Raw genomic sequence first — 25380 nt, forward strand, 5'->3', positions numbered from 1 at the left:
TTCAATTATAATACACAATTATTATTTATGAAAAAAAAAAACAGTGTTATTAAATTGTATTGAATACAAAATATTGAAAATAAATATTACATGTAAAAAATAAATAATAAAAAATTTATGGAAATTAATTTATGAAAATATGAAAAATCTATAGAAAAATATAAACTGAATGGAAAATGTAAAATATAAAATTGATAATCTCATTATTTATGTTTTATTTTTATATAAGTATACTTGCGAACAAAGAATACAGTCTCTTTCGACAATTGGAAATTTCCTACCATTCTTTATTTAATTCCTAAAAACATTTCTAGCCAATAAAGATAATTTTCATTCGTATTTACTTGGAAATATAACTATAAAAAGTTTCTTTTCCTTTAATCTGCCGTCATCATTTTTGCGTTTTTAAATCGTTAGTTTTCGTTTCTTTTTAAACAAGATTGAGAATTATTGGAGAAATAAATGTCGAAAGAATTCTAATAATTGATGTGATTGGCGTTGAAATCGGGCAAGGCTTGAGAATGCAGATGTGATATTAGTGGTGTCTCACTCGTCCTGCCTTGTCTTTTATAAGACAGCGATTTTTTTCTACCCGAAGTCAAAGACAACACGAGGCGTTCAGACGAGTACGGGAATGCTGGAAATTCATCTCCACCATCTTGTTATCACATCTGTAGTTCCGTTCTTATTATGGCTTGTATAAAGCATTATTATTTAAAAGTTATTATTGAAGATAGTTATATAAACAAAAATTATATTATTATTTAAGAAAAAATGAGATACCTGTACTAGTTATACGCTCAGAGAGCTACAGAAGCAACTGTTCCCACTTCGATATCAGTCATAGAAATGGAAAATTTTGGCGAGTATACTCGCTGAGAATACACTGCACGAATTTAAATAATGGGTAAACCTTTACTATCTGACCGAATTTTCTTGCCCACAAGTATGTATTTTTCCAACATTTAAACTCATTGAATGTAAACACGTAGAAACAGACGACGGTATATTTTATAATTTATTTTTATGATTACGTCATAAGTTCGTAGTACGTATATTTTATATTCTACGTTTTTTTTTTTGCTACGTTTTGTAAACACACACACAAAGGTTTGTTCATTTTATTTATAAGAATACACTGTTTTATTTAAACTTACCACGTAATGGTGTTTTAGTATGATGTTCACATTGTATGCCTTGACAACCACGTTTTTGTATTAATCCAGGACAATGTTTACCACCATTCAATGGTTGTCGTAACACTTTACGTGAACGTTGCATCATACCGGGTCCACATTTTGCATCACATGCACTCCATGGTTGCCAATCGGATACATCACAGTCCACAACTGAAATAAAAAGAAAATATTTTAATTTTAGCAAATGACTTCTTTACACTTTCAAATATCTTCTTATTTCAAGTGTAAATAAAAATTTCGCCAGGCTTCTTATAAAAAGTCTCTCCAGGTACGAGAATTTCCCTCGTAGCAACAACATCCTTTCCTTGGCTGATTAAGTAACATTCTTGTATATTTAAATGCAGTGCATATGTCAAAATCTATTAATAGTATATTTCTGAAGGCAAAATATGCACTCAAAATATATTTTATAGAAAGGTTTTCCGAGGCATATATTTTATATTAGAAAAAGTGCATTATAAACAGAAAACATTGCACTTACTTATTTCAAAATAGAAAATTCTGGTATGAATAATTACCTCTATGTACAAGTAAAAGATCTGTGGTTATAAAATTCTAAGAGGTAGATATTATTTAATCAAATATTAAATCTTTCCAGGCGATAATAAATAAGAAATACTAAACAAATGGGGTGGTGCTATGTAAAATGATTAATACATACTTGAAATTTCGTGAGTGGCTTCTTTTTGGCGAGTCTACCAAATTTCTGTGTATGACTTGTTCGAGGTCGTAGACAAATTCCTGCTGCGTTTTTTTTAGATCGATATCTTAAATATGACGTCATAAATAAATAATGAAGCAGCGCTTTCGAGAAAAGTCGTAGAAAGACTTTAGGCAGACTCGCCAAAAGAAAGCCACTCACGAAATTTCAAAATTATTTACAAAGCACACTTAAGATGAAAAATTACACTTTCGCTGGTTGATAACGATCTCAAACTTAGTTTCGTAAACTATATTCTGTATTCCGTTTAGTGTTTATTATCTATATACCCTGCGTACCATCATACACAGAGCTGGACTAAACCCCATATATATCAAGAATTCGTTGGAGTGCTCCCTTACAGTTTCCATATCGACATTTACTGTAACGTTCATTCCAAATATTTCCATTGTGTGTCAAAGTTGTAGTCCGTATATGGAAGTATTAAGTAAAACCCGATTGATTCATTCATTTTCAGTACAAAAAGAGAAATACATTAAAATAATTACACAAGTTTTGATTATATTTACACCAACCAGAAGGATACACATACAGGGTATGGCAAAGAATTGTGCGATTTTTAAAACGCTAAAATGCAAAAACACATCTATTTTTCGGACGAAGCCTCGAAAGAAATGAGCTGACAATAGATGGTTCAAATCTTGTGGAATATGATAACCAATTTACTTAATTTAGTGGTATGGCAAAGAAGTGTGCGATTTTTAAAACGCTAAAATGCAAAAACACATCTATTTTTCGGACGAAGCCTCGAAAGACCTGACGATAGATGGTTCAAATCTTGTGGAATGTGATAACTGACTTGACCGTCTGGAAGATTTACAATCCAACAATTTAAGTAAAAATAAGATTTACTTAACTTAGTTAAAAACACAATTTATATTGGAAATGATAACTGTTTTTAATCATTTCAGGTGAAGAATTCTCACTGCACGGATGGAAAAGTGAATTTGGGTTTTTGAAAATCTTTAGAAGTACGCAAAATATGAATGTTTCAAACTCTTTATGAAACGAAAAGGAAGATACTTCAAAAGTGATGTCATTATTGAAAATCACCTTAGAGATTACATATAAAATTCTGTTTTGCAAGAAAAAGATGGACAACAATCTTTGAATGTTTATAATTTCTTCATTTTTTAATCGTTTTTAATTAAACTTTCAAATTTTGTCATGGTATCAAGTATAGTTTTGCATTTTTATGGGTAATGTCGGAAATAACATGCAATTTTCTTAATTGCTTTTATAAGTACCAATTTTAAGATGGTAAAAATATAATTCGGTTTTTCACAATCGCATACTTCTCTATCCCATCCGGTTTACTGTGATGATGAAATGAAAATCATTATAAAATTACAGAGTAATGTTTGTTGGTAATAAGTATGGTACAATAACAAACAAAACAAACGAAATAACAAACACACAAAACATTTGTACGAAGAAATACTCTCCACATAACATAACAAAGATATGCTGTTAGAAGAAGAGTTTGTTTATTTCAAATCTTTTTTGATGGAGTAAACATATTTCTAATTATTGTTAACTCTTGTAACATTTATACAAACACACAACTCTATATTTTATATATCTATAATAACATATCTATCTACTCAAACTCAACACAACACTCGCAACTGGTGGTGTGTTGTTGAGAACTATATTTTTATACCGAAAGTTTGTGCGATACTGAAAGGTGTCAGATCTTTCAAAATTTAGTCGTTTGCTTATAGTCTTTTCTAAACTTTTAATCTGGGCAGTTTAATCGAGTGCTGATTTGAATCTTCGGTAAAAAAACTATTTCCAAGAAGATATAAGTATACTACAAGAATTTCTTTCACAAGCCGGTACTTTCATATTCCTTGTCCCTCGAAATTCAAATCCACTTTTGATGTTAAATCAACAATGATAAAAAATCAACAAGCTATAGAGAAAAAAGCTAGCCGAAAAAGTTCTTAGAGTCTGTCTATTAGGCTTAAACCAAAGCTTACCCTTTACCATTTGTGCTTAAAAAATTATAGTCTAGTATTCACTTCCACTTGTTTTAACGACGTCAATATATTGGTGGAAATGGTGTTTTTCCAATATGTTTCGCTGGCTTTAAGTAAGGATTAATGTTGCGTTCAAAGCCTTAGGTAGGGAGTGATTTATGGTGATATATTCATAAAACCATTGCTTTCGATAGTAATGAAGAAGCCCAAGACCCACACGACAAATATAGATTATTTCATGGTTTTTGTTTTACAAATTAAGTTCAAATTTCAGCCTCAGTCAATTCAGAAGACTCAGATTTTAATCTTACACATAAGTTTTGGTCTTGCAAGTCTTGTTTGATGTCGAAGCTCTGACCAAGACGAAAGTACAAGGGCAAGTGTAGGACTAATGTGTAAGAGCAAAACCAAAATGATAAGTCAAAGTGTGTAAGTCCAATTGGTATTTTGAAAGCAATATTTGTCTTGAATTTCGAAAGCAATAGGTTGGTTATTGAAATCAGCTATCGTGGAAAAATAAAGCCACTTTGTGCAAAATATGACAAAAACTAAAAAATAATTGCTAAAATGTGTAGTTTCTGTAGTTAGATCATCTCAGTTTTGCGTTTTGCCAACAGGATGAAACCTGATATTCCTTGGAATGTCTCAATCGACTATAGTTTACATACAGAAAGTTCAATTATGCTTTAATTTGAACATGTGTGGCAAGCTAATTGTCTATTGTCGAGTTTCCAAAAGAATCTTGTTCGTATTTTATTTTCTTAACTAAAATTTCATTCTCAGCATTTGAAGAAACTTCCTGTAGTAATATATTTCCACTACAAGTATAATGTGTTTGAAATGTATCAAGTTTTGTATAAACATATACAATAGTTCAAAGTAAAATCAGCAATCCTTTGAAGTTTTGTATTTCTAAATATCTGTCATAGAAATATATACACCAACTGTGTGTAAGTACTGTTGTATTCTATATCCATAATATATCCAAATGTATCATTCTGAAATCATCTTGTGTGAGCAGTATATATTTCTTTTGTATCTTTTTAAAGTTGGCTTCGTAAAATAATGAAGGTTTTACATTATAAAATGCATATTATTTAAACTACAGTGTCTTTCAAAAATATAACTAATACTCACAACTTATAGTTTTAGTTTATCAATTTTCAAAATAAAAAATATTTGTACATTTTTTCGATTTTTAACCTCCGAAGCAAATGCAGGGGGTGTTATAAGTCTGACCGCTATGTGTTTGTATCTATCTGCCTGTTTGTGGCCTCGTAAAAATTGGCCATGACCATCAAAATCAGTTAAGTTTGGAGATGGCTTTAAGGAAAAAGGTAATATAGTAGAGTGTGTTCTTAGGCATGTTTGATGTGCGACTGAGGGTTCCGTATCCGAAAAATTTGTCAGGAGCTTTTTAAATTTTGTAAATTTGACTTGTTTCTCAAGGAAGAAAATCTCAATAAACCGGTAAAAATTTATTGTACCCAGTTCGGATAAAACACACAACTTAAAGTAATTTTGATCCAGAAAGTAGGAAAATTGAGTTCATTTGATGGTAGGATGAATAATTTCTAGATATCGTCCAAAATTCTATAAGCAACATGATATTTAGTGAAACGATTTCAAGCAAATGTTTACTTGCTGATGGAAATAAACTTTGGAAAAATATTGAAATAAACTTTAGAAGCCACTGTTTAGTAATTATCTATATAAAGTTTAACAATGCATTACATAAAATGAATTTTACAAGTATGTTCATTTTATGCCTTAGTGTTTACACTATTTACACTAAATGCTATGTAGAAAAGGATAATCTTATACTAAAACTGTCTATCTCTCCTTAAACTCAGTTTATTACATTGAAACAAAAAAAGAACACACTTTATACAAGTAACCGAATAGTTATATAATTGTATACAAAAACACAGTTGCTTATACACAAGAAGACAAAACTTATTATATTCATCACCTTTGTGTTATTTCTTATTTAAGTCAAGTTGAAAATTTAACACTTTCAAAATGCATGTTGGTAAATAACTGTACTTAAATATAGTTAGCTAGTATCCATTTTCTTCATACTACTTGAATATCTGCAATTATTTCAAGAGATGTGTAAACAACTTCAAATCAAATGTAATTATTTTGTAATAGAATTGTAATCTATGTCGATTTATTCTAAAGAGTGTTTTTGTGATAATTTAATTGAGAAAAACTGGTATGAATCTAGATATAACAATCTAGATATATCGATAAAATTATTCGGGAAACAAAAATATTATCTCACGGCCAAAAAATGGATCTCGACCTATAGTCTATAGTCTTTTTGGAGCCCAGCAGACGTGGGCTCAAATAACAGCAATTCATAGTCGAATAAATCTAATTCTAGACCTTAGACCTTCAGGAACATTCATCACGACTACTTTTTGCCTTCAAATGAAAACGAATATTTTGCATTCGAAATTGGCTCTAGAGGCTTTCTTCAACTTTACGAAACTCCCGTTTGGGATTTTTTGTCAAAAGAACTCTCTCTTTTATGCAAAACTTTCTCCTAGATTTTTTGGGTAGTTAATCACAAATCTGAGGTCTGAGATCATCATACTTCAGTGCGAGATTTACTACATTATCTTATCCAAGAAACTAGGTTTTTTGGGCGAAATTGGCATGAAAGCATTTTTCTTCAAGAATTTCTCTTACGGGATTTTTTCGGGCATTGAACACGAAGCCGGCGTCAAAATTGAACAATTCCTCACCCTATTACGGGATCCGTACCATGTTGAACCAGGAAAACCTTTTTTATTCATTTTATAGACTGCTTCTTGTTGAGATGGTCGTAGAGGGGAATATCGATGATCCTCTAATTTTGATATGATGTCAGAGGTTGTCTGGCAGGTTTTCAACATTTTCCTGCTTATTCAAGACATTATCATAGACCGATATGAAATACTATAAAAGAAAAGCTACCTTCAATCCTATTGTCATCTCAATAGAACATATAGTTTCGAAAACATCTTCAATTAGTGCTTCAAACTTTAATATGTATAGATGTAAAAACAAAGAAGATTAATTATTTATAGTCCACAAAAACTTTGAATCTAAAGCTTCATTAATAAATCATTCGACTACATCATGAGTTCACTTATATAAAATTTGAATTATCACATATTTTAATATTCAATGATAATTGTCCGTCGAAAGTAAGTAGGTATTGGTTTTTAAAACTTTCATTTGTATAATTTTCACACTCAATTATAAATAATCATAAATAGATAATAAAATATCATTGTATATGATCCACAAAACAATTAGTGACATGCATATTTCTAATTGATTGATCTAATTATTCATTATAAAAGGATTATGGATTTGACTTAAATATAATTCAATAAAACAATAATACAAATGAATATAATTAAATGCTTTATAATTAGACGATAATTAGTTATTAATTATGCTGAATTAAAACTATCAATTTAATTCCATTGAACAATTAATCTGAATAAACAATACGATTTTAAATCAACACAGAAGCGACCCATATAATGATTTGATTATTAACTATTACTTTATGAATTTGCTAAATTTAATTTTGAAGTTGGAAGATTTGAGGATATTCCTGAAGGCTACCAAAAATAATAATTTTTGCTTTAAACTAGTAACCTTTTAAAAAAGAACAAAGTTGTAATCACTTAATTACTAAAAATAATTTATTGTGAATTTTTTACCTTTTTATTGAAGCTCTTTACAAAATTCTTCGCCAGAATTTTTAAATTCCAATCCACAACATATTTAAATTTCAATTTTTAATTATTAGTCAAAAATTGTGAGTACCTAGTTGCCAATTAATAACATATCAAGGCTTCAGATTTTTATCTATACATGACCTTAAATGATCGACCAACCTTAATGACCATTAAAATATGATTCATTAAAATAATTTACTTTTTTATAGACATACATACAATTTTTTTGTGTTCGTATCAATCTTAAGATATTAGATTTAAACAAACGAATTTTTATAATAAAATCAAGCTGTTACGTTCTCTAAATAGTAACCTAAAGTAGAAAATGGTTGATTTATTATTTTAATTTAATATGACATCAAAAGATAAATTGGTTGTAATATATATTTTAATCTTACATATTAAAGCTTTTTAGTCCTCATGAAAATCATATGTTGTTTGGTAGAGAAGAAGAGATGTGAAATATCATTTTGGGACATAATATACAAATGGTATATGTGTATTTTAATTAAATAGAAAATAAATTTTGGGTTCAATCAGAGAATTTTATTGGTATAAATGTGTAGTTGGCAATGTTTTCGATAGTTCATTTAAAGATGTCAGAGTTTCGTATGAGTATGAAGAAAATATCGCTACTTCGTCCCTACCTGAAAAATTCTGAACGACTGCGTCAACTAACGCTGAATTTGCAAAGGAAAACAAACAATTGAGTTAATTGTTGAAATACCATGTATAGACAGTGTTGTTTACCTTGAATCGTTTAATTTTTTTTGCCATGTAAGTAAAGAAAGATAGCCACTCTTAGGTAGCCACACATACATATATGCCACACACACCTAACTGATACTCCCATATAATACATACTATATAATTTTTGTCAAGTTTGAGCCCTCACGGGGAAACAGTGATGTTTATACGAAAAATATTTCAAACAAAAGTTGTTTATTTTTAAGTGTAACAACCTTGGGACTAAACTTAGTATACCTAGATATATTTCATATATACATGGTAGATATAATTACTGCCACATTATCAATTAGAATAATATTTGGATGTCAAACAAATTTTCCAAACCTTTTGAAAGGGAAATGTCCAGCCATGAAAATTTTCATGAAAAAAGGTAGTTGTTATTCACGACCTAGACAACAGCCTTCCAAATTTCCAAATAAATGATATCGTTAAAATGGTTATTACAGAAATCTGAATCCTAAGATTAAACAGATATTTAGTTGGGAATAAAAGAAATCGTTTTATAAACACTTAATGTATAAAACATTTAAATGGGAAAATGGAAAAAATGGTTATAAAACAGTTATAAAAATACAGAAAAAGTCCTTTATCGTAAAAAAAGAAGGAAAAGAAAAGTAAATTGTTAAAATAAATTTATGTCTAGAAGAGTGTATATAATTTATATAAAAAGCAAAATTGCGTAACATTGATTTATAAATTTAAAAATATTACATAAACCAAGAAGGGAAAAAAAAATTTTCAACATAATTTGTCATGCAAAATTTTTTTGTGTACAAAATAATACTGTTTACTATGCCATTTAATAATTTTGGTCTTTATTAAATCAATTTTTTAAATGGCCATACACGTAAAACTAGGCCTATCTAATTTTAATTGTACATAAATATTGTTGTATTAGTTCAAAAAGTTTGGGTCTCGAACTTCTGAGTTTTAAAAATTAAGGAGCAAGACAAAATTTGTAAAATTTCGCTCGTACAAATTTTGACCTCAACCATGAAAGTTACTTCAAGGTTAAGGCGATTTTTTTCAATGAACAGCCTTAATAGAAATGCAAGAATTATTCTAGAACTCTTCATTCCAAAACTTTCTTTTAGTCAATAATAAGTTTGCAGGAACCTTTCAAAAAAGTATCGAACCTTAGTATCTAAACAATGCTTAGAAGAGTATTGCGACCAATGATATTTTGAAGACATAGGTTCCCAGCACATGACCAAATGATTTGGCAGATTTGGGTCATGATATAATAGAATGGAGCATTAAAACGTGACAAATTTTCGAATATTATTTGCACAGTGATAAAATTTCGCAAACATATAACTCTTTTAGATAGATATAATAAAAATAAGTCGTCCAAAACGTTGTAATACACTGATATCACAATATTATGTGTTGAGAATAAACAAAGATGGCCATTGTTTTACAAAAACATTTGATAAAAGATAACACATAATAAATTTCTAATGTTAAGTACATAATGATTGAAATATTATAGTGTCATTGTACATTTATATATTTATAAATCACTATACACATATAATATAACAAAACATATTATGTAAGGCGTCCAATAAAGTTTAGTTTAATGACTCCGTTCTATATAATTTAATTTACCCCAAACATATAACAGCAAAACAGAAACAGAGGAGCATGAATATGTGTTTGTTGTCTGTTTTACTTATAAACAGTTGCATAAACTGTTTATATACACTCACTTTGAAAACTATTGAAGGCGAAATTATGGATTATATTAAGATTTAATAAACGAGATTATGCAGCGAGATTATTATTAGTTTTAATATTCAACAGAACAATCAATTGTTGGAATTCCTTTAAATCCAAAGCTGTTTGTACAAGTTTGTACAAGAAATTTTAGTATCTACAAAATCGTATTGAACTTATACAAAAGTGAAATCGGTTAGACGTGACGGTCAGGCGTGAAAACGTCATGACAGCATTAAAAATTTCAAAATAAAATCATATAATTTTCTTCTTGACTTTTATTCGTAGCTAAAAGCTTCCATCCATATTCATCGAAGAAGCTAGTATTAATAATTATTCAGATATTCTAAAGGATTCGAATGCACTTCAAATGAACTTTAACAACGTCTTTCAAATTTTTTTCCTTAAGAAAATTATATATCAAAACAAGTTCTGGCTCTAGACCAACATCCTAATAAGGCCAAATCCTAATCCAGCAGCCTAACAAGGCCTCAATTTTCAGAGTTTTGGGTGGCTTTCGTTTTCTTTTTCGGGTGTCGAACAAAATGACTCTTCCATTTGGTTTTTATTTATGTTCAGATTAAAATAACGCCGGTTATTCATAGGCACACTGTTTTTCGTCCCTACCCGGCGGACGGTCGCCTGTTGTATGGTTACAAAAATTGATGAAAGCAAATTTTAATATAATACTAAAAAAATTGAATTTTTTGGTATAGGCAATAGTTCGTCTATGCGGATATTCATGCATTTTGGGCAAATATCATATCTAGTTTGCCTTTCTCTCTTCAAAAGCGTGGCTTGGTCAATAATGACATTCCTGAGTGTGTTTTACGGAGGAATGTCACCATTGGCTTTCTCATCAATACTTGTAAGAATCATCCGCCGATTGTAGGTTCGCAAATTAGTAATAATCGTCCAAAATCTTAGAAGAGTAGATTATTTCTCCTTCGTAATTTTCCAAACCATTGTGATGATATAATAGCGCAATTTGTATGTTTGTTTGTTGGTGTTTATTGTGATAAAATATACTATGTGTGATAAAGTATATATGTATGAAAGAAGAAAAACTTTGGGTGCAAAAATATACAACTATGACAAATAATTTACACTCTTTTCAAAAAGTATTATTACTTATTTGTACACACGCCAATGAAGCTATATAGCTGTTATAAACACTAAATTATTAAATAAATAAACATACAGTGTCTGGGTAATAAAAACTTTATATAAATTGTATTTATATTATATTTTAAAGATATGAATTAAATTATTTGTTTGTGAAATTATTGTGGTGGAGAATATAACGAAACATTCATCCGAAAATATGAGCATACCATCTTCTGTTAACGATGTAGCATAAAGGGTTCTGTATTTCTTTTAAATTGAACCAAAAAATGTGTAAAACTTTTTTTAATTTTGCTCATTTTGTGTGCAAAATCTGCTTTTACGCCTATTCTTTTGATATGACTTTCCACGAAAGCCAACCTTCAGTAAAAACTTACTTCGTACTTCGGCTTTTGGATAAACTAATTCAGTTACGGATTTCACATCCCAAATTTTCAGTTCACTCAAGAAATTTGAAATTTTATTTTCCGATTATTTAACGTGGTTATTCAGAAACGCCGAATCTTGTATTCCATGTGTTCAACTATCTCTGGTTTATCACCATAGGCAAGTGCCCTTATATATCTTTAAAGAAAGTAATGGGACTAGATTGTTCGATATTGGAGATCACTTGAAAGGTCCATTACGTGAAATTATTAAAAAATTTCATAAATTTTCAAAAAAAAGATTTCATAAAAATGAAAAATTTCTTCTTTTCGTTAGGCTGTTCATTATGAAATGGCAATCCAAGCTAAACACAAAGCAACTGTCTGCTATCAAATTTTAACAGAAAATAACTAACGGTTTACAGTCTCCTGTTCAGTTACTTAGAAAATTCATCGACAAAAGAATGCAAAGCATTTTTATAAGGAACCCTTTCATACCAGTAGAAAGAAATATGAAAAGAAATATAATAATTTTTTTTTCAAGTTTATTTTCTAACTGAGTTTAAGTGTTATATCTTTTGGAAAGAATTTTTAAAGTGTGCCAATAATATTAAACATATGCCTGATAGCATAAAATAAACATAGACTTCAAAATTATATAAGTGCTTAAGTGGGTTATTATTTATTTTTTTTAAATTTATTTTGCATCAAAAATATATAAAAAAAACTTCATTCATAAAATTCCTTACTTGTTTTTACATGAATTTGTTTTGAGTGGTTTTTAATTGGAAAGAAAAAAATACTGTAAGTTTTAATAACCATTCGTCAGTTTAATGATTTAAAGTCCCTGAAAAATTAAAATTGTTACAATAAGTTGAGTTTTACTCTTTATAATATTTTTAAATTGAGTCAATAGTAAATTCGAGAAAAATAATTGATGATGAAGGTAAAGTTTTTGAAATGTGTGTTGTACAGGGCTCAAATTCAATATCCAAGGAATAGAAAACCGAATATCATAGACCGATCACATGTTCAAATGACATAATTTTCGTAATTTTCTGGCTAAAATTATTTTAGAAAGAGGCTTTCGTAAAAATCTGCTTCAAAATTTTTACCTTTTAAATTTCCTTTTTTTGTTGATATGATTTATGCTTTAGGGGATAACGGTCCCACAGTTCTTACCTTCAAAATGCAATGCGCTAATAACCAAATATCTTTAAATATGTTAAACAAACGTCTCAGTTTGATTTGTTTTAAAAGTTGAAGGTCTAATTACGGGAGTGTAAGCAGTATTGCAATTAGTTCAAGCATACATGATACTTTAAATTGACAGGCCCTATATTATTGGATTAACAAGACGATGTTCTTCATGAATACACATCTATTTAATCCCCCAATCCATAATCGTTTTCAATTGTTTATACTTTTTTAAATAAATCACGATTTGGAAACAATGGATTTTGAAGTGAGTTCCAATAAATTTACAATCAAATGAAATTCTCTCACTGAAATACACCAAGAGCCAGAGATATGGAATTTTGTGCGTTCCACGGACTTCTTACATTAATTTCTACATGATAAATAAATAAGTCATAATTTCTACATAATTTCTTTTCACTGCAAGTTTCAAACTGCAAAGGATAGCTTCTCGAATTTGTGTTCCTTTTCATTTTTAAAGAAATTCTAATATCTTCAAAGTATCATTATTTACATTATTTTAAATATCCCTTACGCTAAAAAAAACGGGTTTTGTTGATCTAGTTAGGAAAATAGACATTTTATTTAATTTATTATTATTATAAAAATATTTATAAAATTATTTTATTTTATAGATGGGTAGCTTTTTAATTTTATCAGTAAATTACCAACGATTAGAATAATTTTTTTTACAGTTAATAATAACCAAACAAAAAATGTCTTTAAAATTTACCAAAGATCAGAATCAGAAGTTATTTAACAAAAATAAAATAAATAAAAATCCGTTCACGTGAATGGGTTTCGACCTAATGACCTTTCGCATGGAAAGCGAGCATGATTATCACAAGACCACGTCCTGGCTGTTGATTCATAAAATAATAGTTAACTAAATATAAAAAGAAATTAACTAAATATAAAAATAAAAAATTCATAGTACATCGTTCCATTCACAACCATTTTAAATTATTGACATTGTTCATTGAATAATAAGTAATTTCTTCGCACCTATAAATATTATTAAATTTTTATAAACTCAATGATTTATTATTCATTCAATTTAATTTAAAAGTTAACATCCGGAGATGCTCTTGGCCATTACAAATTTTTTTTATAGAATTCATGTTCAAATCAAATATTCATGTTAAAATTCATATACAAGATGTTTCAAATTAAATTGGCGAATTTATATGTTACACTAGATGTCAATATTGCATTCTTTACATATTTGACAATTTATAATCAAATTGTCAAACTTTGATTAAAAAAGTAAAAAGAGAATCAAATTGTCAAATTTTGATTAAAGAAGTAAAAAGAGAAGCTGAAATTCATTGGTGATGTCCAAACACCGTAAAAAATCATGTGAACATGGCTTCGAAACCCTCCGCTTGGTAGCTTGAAGCGAAAACGGATTCTTCCTTCGAAACTACAAGCAGTGCTTTATATTTGCGACTGAAGTTTACTCATTTTTGGGAAGATATTGCAATGAACTTTTTGCAAGATTATTGAACACCCTTCATTAATACATTTAGATAAAACTAGCCGCTATTCATCTGCCTCGCTGTATTGTATGCGTTTTCATGGAATATTTAAAATTGTTTATTCATCTCATTTCACAGTGAAGTTGCGGGTACAACGTAGTAATTGAATAAAGTGTATTTTTTAATTACTTTATAAAAACTATTATATTCAACACTTTACATAAATAATTATGACGTTTATATGATAAAATAATGAGTAATAATATTGGCTTTAATGATAGGGTGATTGACATTTTAATATTCAATTATTTAAAAATAATGTATAGGAAATACCATTTAGTTCTATCATCATGATTATGCTTTAAGAGCTGGCAGCATCAGTGATAAATTAATTTCAAGGCGGTTGAATTATAGATATTTCTTTTCTTATTGAAATAAGAAATACTTAACTAAAGTGACTCGTTTATTGACTGTTCCAGACACAGGATAAATCAAAGGGGAGCGAATCAACTCGGGCGTCCACCAGAGGCACTAGGCGCTATTTCTATCGACCTAAACGAATACTAAAATCAGGGTATTAATTTTTATAAACCTATCTCGTAGGATGTTTGTAGTTAACTAAAAGGGCGAAAAGATAGCTAAATCCAGCTCTGTATGTACTGCATGTCTACTAACGTTCAATAACAAAAGAAAAATTCGAAATGCTGCCAGCTCTCGTACCACTAGCTACCAGAGCTATTAAATATTTATAAGATTAACGTAATGGTGGTCGATTGATTTAATAAAAACAATAGATTATTGATTGATTATAATTAATATTCAAGAGTATTAAAAGAATGTTAATGACTCACTTAACTTGTTATAAACTTTGAACAGAAATATGAATATTAAGCTACTCTTATAGTTTAACATGAAGATTGATTATATGAATAGTGATATCGGGAAATAAACAAGTCGATAGGACTAAAAGTTCACGAGAAAGGAGAGATGGGTGACGCTAAAAATCATGTGTTATATAATATTCGAGAGATCAAATAATAGTAGACGATAAATGTTCGAGAAGCATTCTATATATATTCCAGAAACAGGCGATACTTTTTCACTTACTTTTTTACGGATTGTTTGTCTAATGCACTACTCACAAATAGTTGCAATCACCGAAATAACACAAAACAAGCACCTTTACCCGTGATATGTCTTATGAATAATCCCCAGGATTCGAATGCCGACTTAAATTTAAATCAGAAAGAAATCCGGTTTTCCACGCAGTGGAAAACCATTCTTTCTGGACGGCTAACGACCGAAATATTCTTACTTTGACTCCAGCAAATGCTCACAATCTAACGATTTACAAAACATTGCAATTTTTTTTTAGGAATTTAGAAGATTGAATTAAGAAAAACAGTAATGTAATGACTTAACGTATTAAATTTTATTTTCAATCTGTTACCTTCTTATTCGTAAACGACAATAATTTCTACTCTTTAATTCAATTTTATCAAATTTAATTTTTCCTAACCATTAAGTAAATAATATCTATAATTTTACGTTACACTCCATGTCATCAATTATGATTACTCTTCTGTGTCAAGGAAAACAGTTTCAATCATACTACCAAAACAAGAATAGAGGCGTGGAAGAAGTAACCACATATAAATAATACAGTGACCTTTATTTCCCGTACGTTAACAGCATCTATACCGCCATCTTCTTCGTCTTCGTCTCTAATAAGCGAAATATGTGCTATAAATACCAAATACCAAATTTATATCTATATATACATTTTTTTTTATTTTACGGGTAATAACTGTTAGTCACGTAGTTGGTATTATTACTTGACTTTACTAAAAGGATAAAAAGAAACTTAACTATAAAATGGAATAAGAAATCAACAACAAAACCTAACCTAAATTTTAATAACATAGTATGTTATATATGAGTGACTATTGTACCTTGGATAATACCCTAGGGTACATTGAATCACCTCCATCGTTTGTACTAGTGAGGGTGGATCACTTTATTCATCATATCATCTTAAAACTTCAGTGAAAGGAACAAGAAGGTTTCCCCATGAGCACCTCCTTTCCGAACAATAGATTGAACTGCTTTTTCAGTCCACTCATGGTGCATCAGAAATTATTTTCAAAGTTTTTCTACATGATAAGTTAGCCTTTTGCAAATGAAGATAATGATCAGTGAAACAAGACGACATTTTAACTCAAGGTTCATGACTTAGTATGTTATCAAATTGCTCCTTAACAATAAGCAATGATTTAAGTAGAATTTTTATTTAAAGTAAATTTAGGCTCAATTTATCAAGGTTTAACAGTTTACCCAAAGACACGAATGTGATATTATTATATTTATACATTATAGAACCAACTAAAACATTGTTTAAACCTATATCATAAACATTGTATTTCTTCTTTTCTCATGGATCGATCCAATGTTTTGCCACCATTTTTTACTCAAACCTTGCCTATTTCATTTATCGTTTTTATATGGTCCTTCGTCAAAAAGATTGAGCCTTGAATACGAAAAATTACTCACAAACTGATCCAAAGAGCTTCCTGAAAAAATGAATAAAATACAATGAACCAAATTAGAACTTCAAAGTAAGGTAAATAAGATTTTCGTATGTCTAAGAAACGGCTAAAAGTGATAGTTTTTGTGGCCTAAATAATACCGAAAACAACTTTTACACTAAACGGTAAATAAGAAAATGATATTTTGTCCCATTTTAGCAAACATTCTCCGCACAATTTCTTCAATTTAAATTCTATTTACGGGAACACGCTGCTATCGCGACCCTACGTTCTTTAATAACTATAGTTCGCGTCCTTGCCTTATCTCGCGTAGTATTTTGGATGCCACGGTATTACAACGATGTTACTGTAAAACTTCTCCGATGTTAAAACTTCACACTACGAATATTGGAGTTGTTGACTCTAACAAGTGTTGAAATGAATTTCTCGCTTGGCAAACGAACTACAGAATCATTGTTCTCTGGGTATTTCTACACGCACTTCCCATATAACACTAGGCCATTATATTTGATCCCAACCATTTTTTTTGCCTTCTTTTTATGTACAAAAGTTTATTGTTATTGTTTATGTGATGTAATGTATGATGTATAGTAGTAGTCCAACAGGAATCATTATTACCTACCTTAAGGACTCTATGATGATTACTAACTGACAACCATACATGTGATATGTGTGGGGGTAGTGATAAGGGGACAAAAAGCTATAAAAAATAAATATAACTTTTTTGTTTTAGAGAAGTGTTTATTATGTGTGTTTGTTATTATTTTCAACAAATAATATTTACTATAATAAACAATTATTATATTGACCTGTTTGATATTATGTAATGTAATATGATATGTTGTTTGTTTCCCGTTGAAAAAATAACGATGCACAAAACGAGCTAATTCAATTATCCAGATGAATCAAGGAATATTTTTGACATCGTATTTGCAATCAGCTATCTGATAAATCTTCGAAAAACGATTTTGAATGTATTTAAAAGTAAATTAAGAGATTATGTCTACAACCAGGACGTAATGTTACCCAGGATCATCGAGCATTATTTCATTCATTAGATTTGTACCATGAAAATGCTCTTATAACATTTAAGTGTACTAGAACTTAAACTTGATAACAATTTGAATTTCCCCTCTGTAAATCCCTGAAACGTTTTAGGAAAAAAAAAATCATACCATATATATCCTCATTCGGTTATTTATCCCTAGTCTTTCTAGCGTACTTGAACTATATTTCTATGATTTTGTACTACGAATCTTGTCATATGTGAAATATTTCAAATTTTAATTATTTTATTATATTTTCAAATCTATATTAAAAAAACAACAACAAAATACAGGGCATTGCGTATTGCAGATTCGATGAAACTACATGATTGTAAAAAAATACAATATATCGCTGTGTATTAAACCACACAGGCGTTATATAATATTAAATAACATATAAATAATATAAAACGAAAGTGAATTAAATATAGTCAATTATACCGGGCATTCGGGAAAAACTGGAAGAGGAAACTCAAGTCTAAAGTGTTATAATCGTTCAAACTAAAGTACGTAAACAAAAAACTGAATATTGCAAGATCTTTCTTATCGAGTTTGTTTCCAGATTTCCTATAAAGAAAATATCGAATTTACAAAAAATTAAATGTTTACAATGGTTATTCAGTTCTAATTTCTACCTAATTCAGTTTTCGGAAATAATCTCTAACAAAAATCAATATAAGGCTTGTCACCTATCATCATTCGAGTTTATTAGGGTTTTGATTAAGATAAAAAAAAGTCTAAATTTCTGCAAAATCTTTACAAATATCCCATGTTTTTATGATTATTTGTCTTCAAACTCTGCATAGTTTATTAAGTTTTTGGCTTTGTGACTTTTTGTTCCAGAATATGTAATTGAAATATTTGGAAATTATATAAATTCTTGTCCTAATTCAGCGCGATTTATTTATTTATTTATTTTTTTGAGTGCATTAATTTCAAGTGAATGAGGTAAGCTTTGAAAGCAAGATTAAATTTAAATATTATGAACTCTTTTCTCTTCGTTGCCCTTCTCTTATAAGCTACCAACAAACCATTTTTTAATGTGTTTATAATTTAATACCAAGTTTTTTATCGTATTTTCTTTTTACCGCTACCAATTACCGGTTCTATTTGGTAAAGGTTAAGTAAGTAAGTACTTAAACAAATTAAATTCTTCAGAACGTATACGTACTCATTAAAAAATTGTTTTCTTGTTTATGAAAAACCACAATATCCGTTGTAAAACGAATGACTGAGAATATAGAGGATCTAAGAAGAAACTCATAACATAATGAAATAATAATATTTCGATTTAATTACAAAATAAACTACCTTTATATACCTGCTGTCATACCGTATTGTTAAAGGAGTTTTACTATTTTCATTCTGGTAAAATTAGAATAATTTTTTTTGGTTAAACTAGTATATCGTGAAACGAGTGATACACTGACTCCTCACTAATCAACACTGTTTCAACAAAAATAGTTTTTGGGAAAATTATAGGTACACAAAATTTACTGTTGCTTCATATTTCCACACAGAAGGGCCTAAAAATTTACTGCATTTTTAATTGATTTGACAGTGTCCTGCCTCAAGGATTGATACTTGGTCCTTGATTACTAACAAGGACGGATTATTAACAAGGTACGCCTTTCGTAGAGGGTATGACTATAAATGTGATAAGATGAAACAAACAGGCTGGGGGGCGGGGGTGCGAGGAAACTTGGCGTTCACAGTGCGCAGATTAAGATATTTATTGAAATTTTAGTATTGAAATAATAAATTTTTTACAAAAACAATTTTTATGTTCTCTAATTCGAAATGAAGTTTTTATAAGTGGTAGAGGCTCTTGCTTTCGTAATGTGGTTTTTATAGGGCAATCAAAAAAGTGTGACAATGCCAAAAGAATAGATTCCAAGCTGGGGAAATTCAGCGTGTCGTAGTTTATGAGTGAATATTCTTCTTAATATAGCTTGTGAATATGAAATATCACTGAAAATGATACACACTTCTCAAACTATTGAGAATCGTAAATTTCCAACTTTTTTCATAAGGTTGGTACGTTAAAGCGTCTTCGACAATCGACTTACTTGTTAATCCACCAGTGAGTGTATATAAAACGCCTAGCATGTTTGTTTCTCCTGATAATAAAATGAAGAAGACACAATTTATTTTCAATGAGTTTAAAATTATAAATTCAACAAGTAATTTTATTATTTCCTTTGCTCTATGTGAGTTCAGTCAGTATAGTCTGTCAACAACTGATGAAATAATAAAATTATGACTTCAGCCATGTTTTATTTAATATTATAAAGTATTGTAAAGATGTTTTGTTATTTTACAATCCTTTTCGTGAATATAATAACTAACAGAGGCGGATTAACGTATGCGCCACTGTACACACAGAAGGGTTAGCGGTACCGAAAAATTTTAATTACAAAATTGCTGCCGTTATTTTCACGGAAATAACACGTTAGTTTACGGTGAAAATAGTGAAAATAATTATAATCCGTCGAGATTTCAAGTTCATAGGGCTGAATTTGAAAATACAATAAACCGAAAAGATCGTGTTCTGCCTGCGACGATTTTCCTAATTTTCGGATGAAAATCTGAACTTTCATTAAACAATTTTCATTAAAATTCAAAGCAAATTTTTTTTAAAAGATGAGGTGTACACTCTATGAGAAAATAGCAAAAATTCGATAAATATATTTGTTCTCAATAATATTTTACGAATTAGGTTATTTTAACTTGGTAAAAACGATACCAAAAACTAAAATCCGCTCTAAATTATGGTTCTCAATTTCACAGACCTGAAATTTCATAATACGTCTCTTCTAGCTAACAGTTCTTTAGTAGTGAATGAAATAATAATTTTAATTAGAAATTTATTAAAACAATGTTTTATTTCTGTTTATATATTCAATTGTTTATCTTTGTTGTTACTTAGTTGACAACGGTCAATGATATTTTGAAAGGTTTGATGAAATCATTGTACCATTAACTATTTTGAGAAGGGAATGACGTATCATATTTGTTCACAGTGTGTGATTATGAGCTATAAAAACATTAGCATATCAGATGAATAAGCTGACTAAAAATAGAACAAAAGTTCCTGTCTTTATTCCATATCGAAAATGAAAATATTTTTATTTTTACATTCACAAAATTTCGAGAAAATCACACACAAAATGTGACTCAGTTTTTGGATTTTACGAAAATCTACCTAATTTAATTATTAAATAAATATTTCCAAAGAAATTGTCTGTAAAGAAGAAACTCTGCGTCCAATCGTCTCTGGGCTCGATCGAAATCGAACATTAAAAATTTTCTCGTTTCTTAGTACTTTTCCTGACGAAAATTTACCTTATATTTTAATTGTTAAACATTATTGTAATAGACATAGATATTCAATATATTAGCAATAACAATTAGTTGATCAATAATTATTTATTAATTGTTTAAACGCTTTTGGCAAGAAATCAAATTGAAGAATATTAACTCGTGTCTAATTGTGGTGTATGCAAATTGTATATTACATGAATCGAATTTATCGGTGACTATTTAATATAATTGCCAAAAAGACATCCATATTTATTTTAATTGTGTTCATTCATCTAAATAATGCAATGGTAATTGAACTTTTTAATTTTTATTTGTATGCAATTATTTTCATTGGAATTAAAGAATCGAGAATGTTTGCCAAATATGTGTTTAATAATTTTAGGTTAAAAGCTGTAATTTCGAACTAAAGATGTTGTGCATGGGTTCAAATAATAAAATGCTTTTAAAGTATAATTCTACAATAATGATACGTATCATCAAAAATGTACTTATTACTCGCTCGGAACTGTTAATTAGTTTCAATTAGCCTCCAAGATCGTGTTCATTAAAGTGTCTAAGAACCTAACGGGGTTACTACCATAAGATAAGTTTCTTTGGGGATATGTAAAGTCACTTGTCTACGCCGATTAATCAGAGACGGTTGAATGAGCAAAGTTTATGAAAATTGGACATCCAGATTGCGCCATCTACGCGTTAGCTGCGGCGTTGACTGTACCGAAATCATATTCAAACATTAATGTTATAAAATTATCTTTCCAATAAAGTCAGTTTCAGTGATATTAAAATATTTTTCTTTCTTTTATTTTAATTTAAAGTTATGAACCTCTAAAAAAGAATAGCCTACTTATGACTGCCATATTCACTGTTTGACGTTATAGGTAATTTTCACATTCATATCCTAGATAATTGAGATAATCCTGAGATAATTCTAATGAAAGGGTGACCAGGGAAATGCTGAATATTTTATACTCTTCAAAGAATAACAATGTTTGAATTTCGTAACACTAAAACAATATGGTTCTCGAAATCTTGTCTATCTTCTATAAAAACTGAAAAACCACAACAAAGTAGGATTGATTTGTTGTAAACATATTTCATAAGTGCATTAAAGTTGCATATCGTTGGTATATTTGATGTGGTTACAGACAGAATTATTTATAACAAGTGAAAATTTACAATTGACCGAGCTGATTGTTAAAATACCCTGTATATACAATGTTGAATATCAGAGCTTGCATTATTTTTAATCAACAAGAGAAGTTAAAAAAACAGATTTTCCTATTTTTGAAAATTTTCCAGAAAAGTTTGTTTTCATTTCCAAAATCATTCACCATACTCACAAGTCGAAGCTACCTACAAATTTTCATTTCTCATCTTTTATAGTTTTGAAGAAAATGGGTACCAAATTATTGCCTTGATCTGATCCCTCACAGAAAAACAATGATATTTACGAAAAAATGTTTCAAACAAAAGTTGTTTATTTTTTAATAAGGAACATTTTTTTATCTGTAATGGTTTACAAGATGTATTCTTCGGACCCCAGATTCGTTTTACTTATGTTGCTCATTTACAAACTCCAACCCTTTTTTATGTACTGACACAGTAGTACCAATACCTTACATTGAAGTACCAATGTTTCGAAACGTTGCAAACTTGGGACTAATATTAGTATACCTTGATATATATTTCATAAATACAGGGTATAAAAAGCACTCACTCATATCACGAATGGTACACATTGAATCTTTTTGAAGTCATCACAAAAAACTATTAATGCTTAGGTATGTGTATATAATAAAATTTAGAAACAAATGGACATTTTACTTTGAAATTATTGTTTGAGTTTATTTTACAAATGAAAACCACTTTATTTTATAAAATAACTAGTTCAAACGTAAAAAGAACAGTGTAATTACGTTGTTTTAATAGAAAATAACTTTGTTCGTCTATGTTACGAATTCATCATCGTTTATGATATGACTGCTAAGTCTGTTGTTTCATATGCGTTTTTCTGAAAGAAGTTTTGTGACCTCAGTCAGTGTATATCATCAAGGATTACACAATCTTACTGCCAGGATCGTCTTAACCATATTAGTCACCAAAGTCACGAAAGTGCAAAAGTCACACCATGGCGCTTTTTATTTTTTTTGTCTTCGTAAATCAACCTAGCGTCTTTCCCATGCAAATTTACTTCCTTCTTCCACAAACTAATACTTTCTTAAATACAAATAATACTGTTGTCTTTATTTATACTTATAAGCATAATGAATGTTTGTTAAATACTTTTCATTACAGTTTGAAAAGCTCTTAAACCCAGATGAAGACAGGCTTGCATACTATTCTGACCTAGCCAAGCTCCTAGTGACTTAACCTCAAATTTATTCAGCAACCATACATGATTCGTTATTTCGTTCAACTCGTTTCCTTTACGACGCATTTACTCTTTTCTTATATATGTATATAGTTTTTACGATTACTTCAAGTAGATAATAAATAAATCTTCTATAACTATGTGTTTTTATTTCGTTTTATGTTATGATTGAGAAACAAGGACGGAGGAAGGAAGATGAGCCTTTCTTTTTTTCTGTTGAATAATTTTCAAGGAAAAAAGTTTTTTGTATGTGTACGTTTGCACGTTTTAAAACGAACACGTTATAAATATTGAACGGATAAAATATAGTTTTTTACGATTGGCATTAATTTTTTTTTGTCTATGTAAAAACATTAGAATTTATATTTACGTGCATGAAGAAAATACACTCATGATCAGAAAACTTTAACCAGCTAGAATGAAATGAAATAGCTATACTAAAAAGTATCCATAAATTTTATAACAAATATTTTAAAAACCTTATTATATTAAAGGAAATAAATAAAACAATTTTCTTCAGAATTTTATGAAGAATTAACCTACATATTTCATATGAACACATACTCCAATTCATCATAATTATCTACAATATTTTGCATTTGACATGGAAAGGAAGAAGATTTTGCAATTTAAGCAAAAGGGACTATCGTTGACCAGATATTCATAAACGATAAATGATGACATTAAATGATTATTTTTTTTTTTTAAATGATGACATGTTAAGTACTTTTCACGCATGTGCAACAGCAAAATCTTATAAACAACAATGAATTTGCATGCAAAAAATGTTCTTTTTGGAATATCAGTCTCTAATATGATTGGACGTTGAATCTTAAAAATAAGATTTTGTTTTATCTCTTGTTTTTGTCAGCACTGTGAAAAAGAGACGCTAGGGGTGTACTTGGCATGGTAGCGAATAAGCAGAAAAAGATAAAGGAATGAAATTATTGAAAGTGTTTCAATTATTTCGATCACAACTTTACTTTAATATAAGAAAATATAAGAATTATTGCTGTAATGAAATTACATATAAAGATAGAGAGACGTCAAAACTCTTAGAAAGATAGAAAATAATTGAATTTTATTTTGTGAAATTCAGTTTTCTAATACTCACATTCTTCTTCATATTATTTTTGTGTGTATGCGGTTTTTATAACTTGGTACATAATATACAGGCTGATTTCTTAAAAAGTTTCCAGCCAATTTAAAAGAAAAAAACATAATGGAACATCAAAAGGGGTAAATTAACCAAATTGACTAATGGTTTGCAAAATATTGGTCTTTTTCATAGCCGTGGGGCAGATATCTCGAAAACGATAAATCTAATCGTATTTTAATAAACGGGATTGTTTTCGCAGGGTTAAAATTAGCTTGAAAACAGGTTTTTATCCAAATTGAAGATAAATAATTTTTTCCCATTTTTTTCGATTTTTTTTAAGGGGTACCCCTTTGAAAAAATACGAAAAAATGGAAAATTTTGATGGTTTCCGATTTGAGTGAAAACCATCTTCTAAGGTCATTTTGACCCAAAATTAACGAAAATCGTATTTATTTTATCGTCTGGCAAATGGTTTGCAAAATATTGGTCTTTTTCATAGCCGTGGGGCAGATATCTCGCAAACGATAAATCTAATCGTATTTTAACAGACGGGATTGTTTTTGCAGGGTTAAAATTAGCTTAAAAACATATTTTTATCCAAATTGAAGATAAATAATTTTGTTCCATTTTTTTCGATTTTTTAAGGGGTACCTTTGTAAAAATTCGAATAAATCGAAAATTTTGATCGTTTCTGATTTGAGTGAAAATTAGCTGG

At 29.1% G+C, this 25380-nt stretch overlaps 1 protein-coding gene across 1 annotated transcript in view; it reads right to left on the reverse strand.

Moving 5' to 3' along the window:
• LOC123300388 (somatomedin-B and thrombospondin type-1 domain-containing protein) overlaps window positions 1-25380 on the reverse strand; it is a 330576-nt gene that overhangs the window by 130787 nt on the left and 174409 nt on the right. The window contains exon 2 of the mRNA XM_044882959.1: window positions 1158-1349. Within this exon, the coding sequence (XP_044738894.1) occupies window positions 1158-1349 (192 nt within the window). The remainder of the gene's footprint in view (window positions 1-1157; window positions 1350-25380) is intronic.

This window comes from Chrysoperla carnea, chromosome 5 (assembly GCF_905475395.1).
Source record: "Chrysoperla carnea chromosome 5, inChrCarn1.1, whole genome shotgun sequence".
NCBI lineage: Eukaryota > Metazoa > Arthropoda > Insecta > Neuroptera > Chrysopidae > Chrysoperla > Chrysoperla carnea.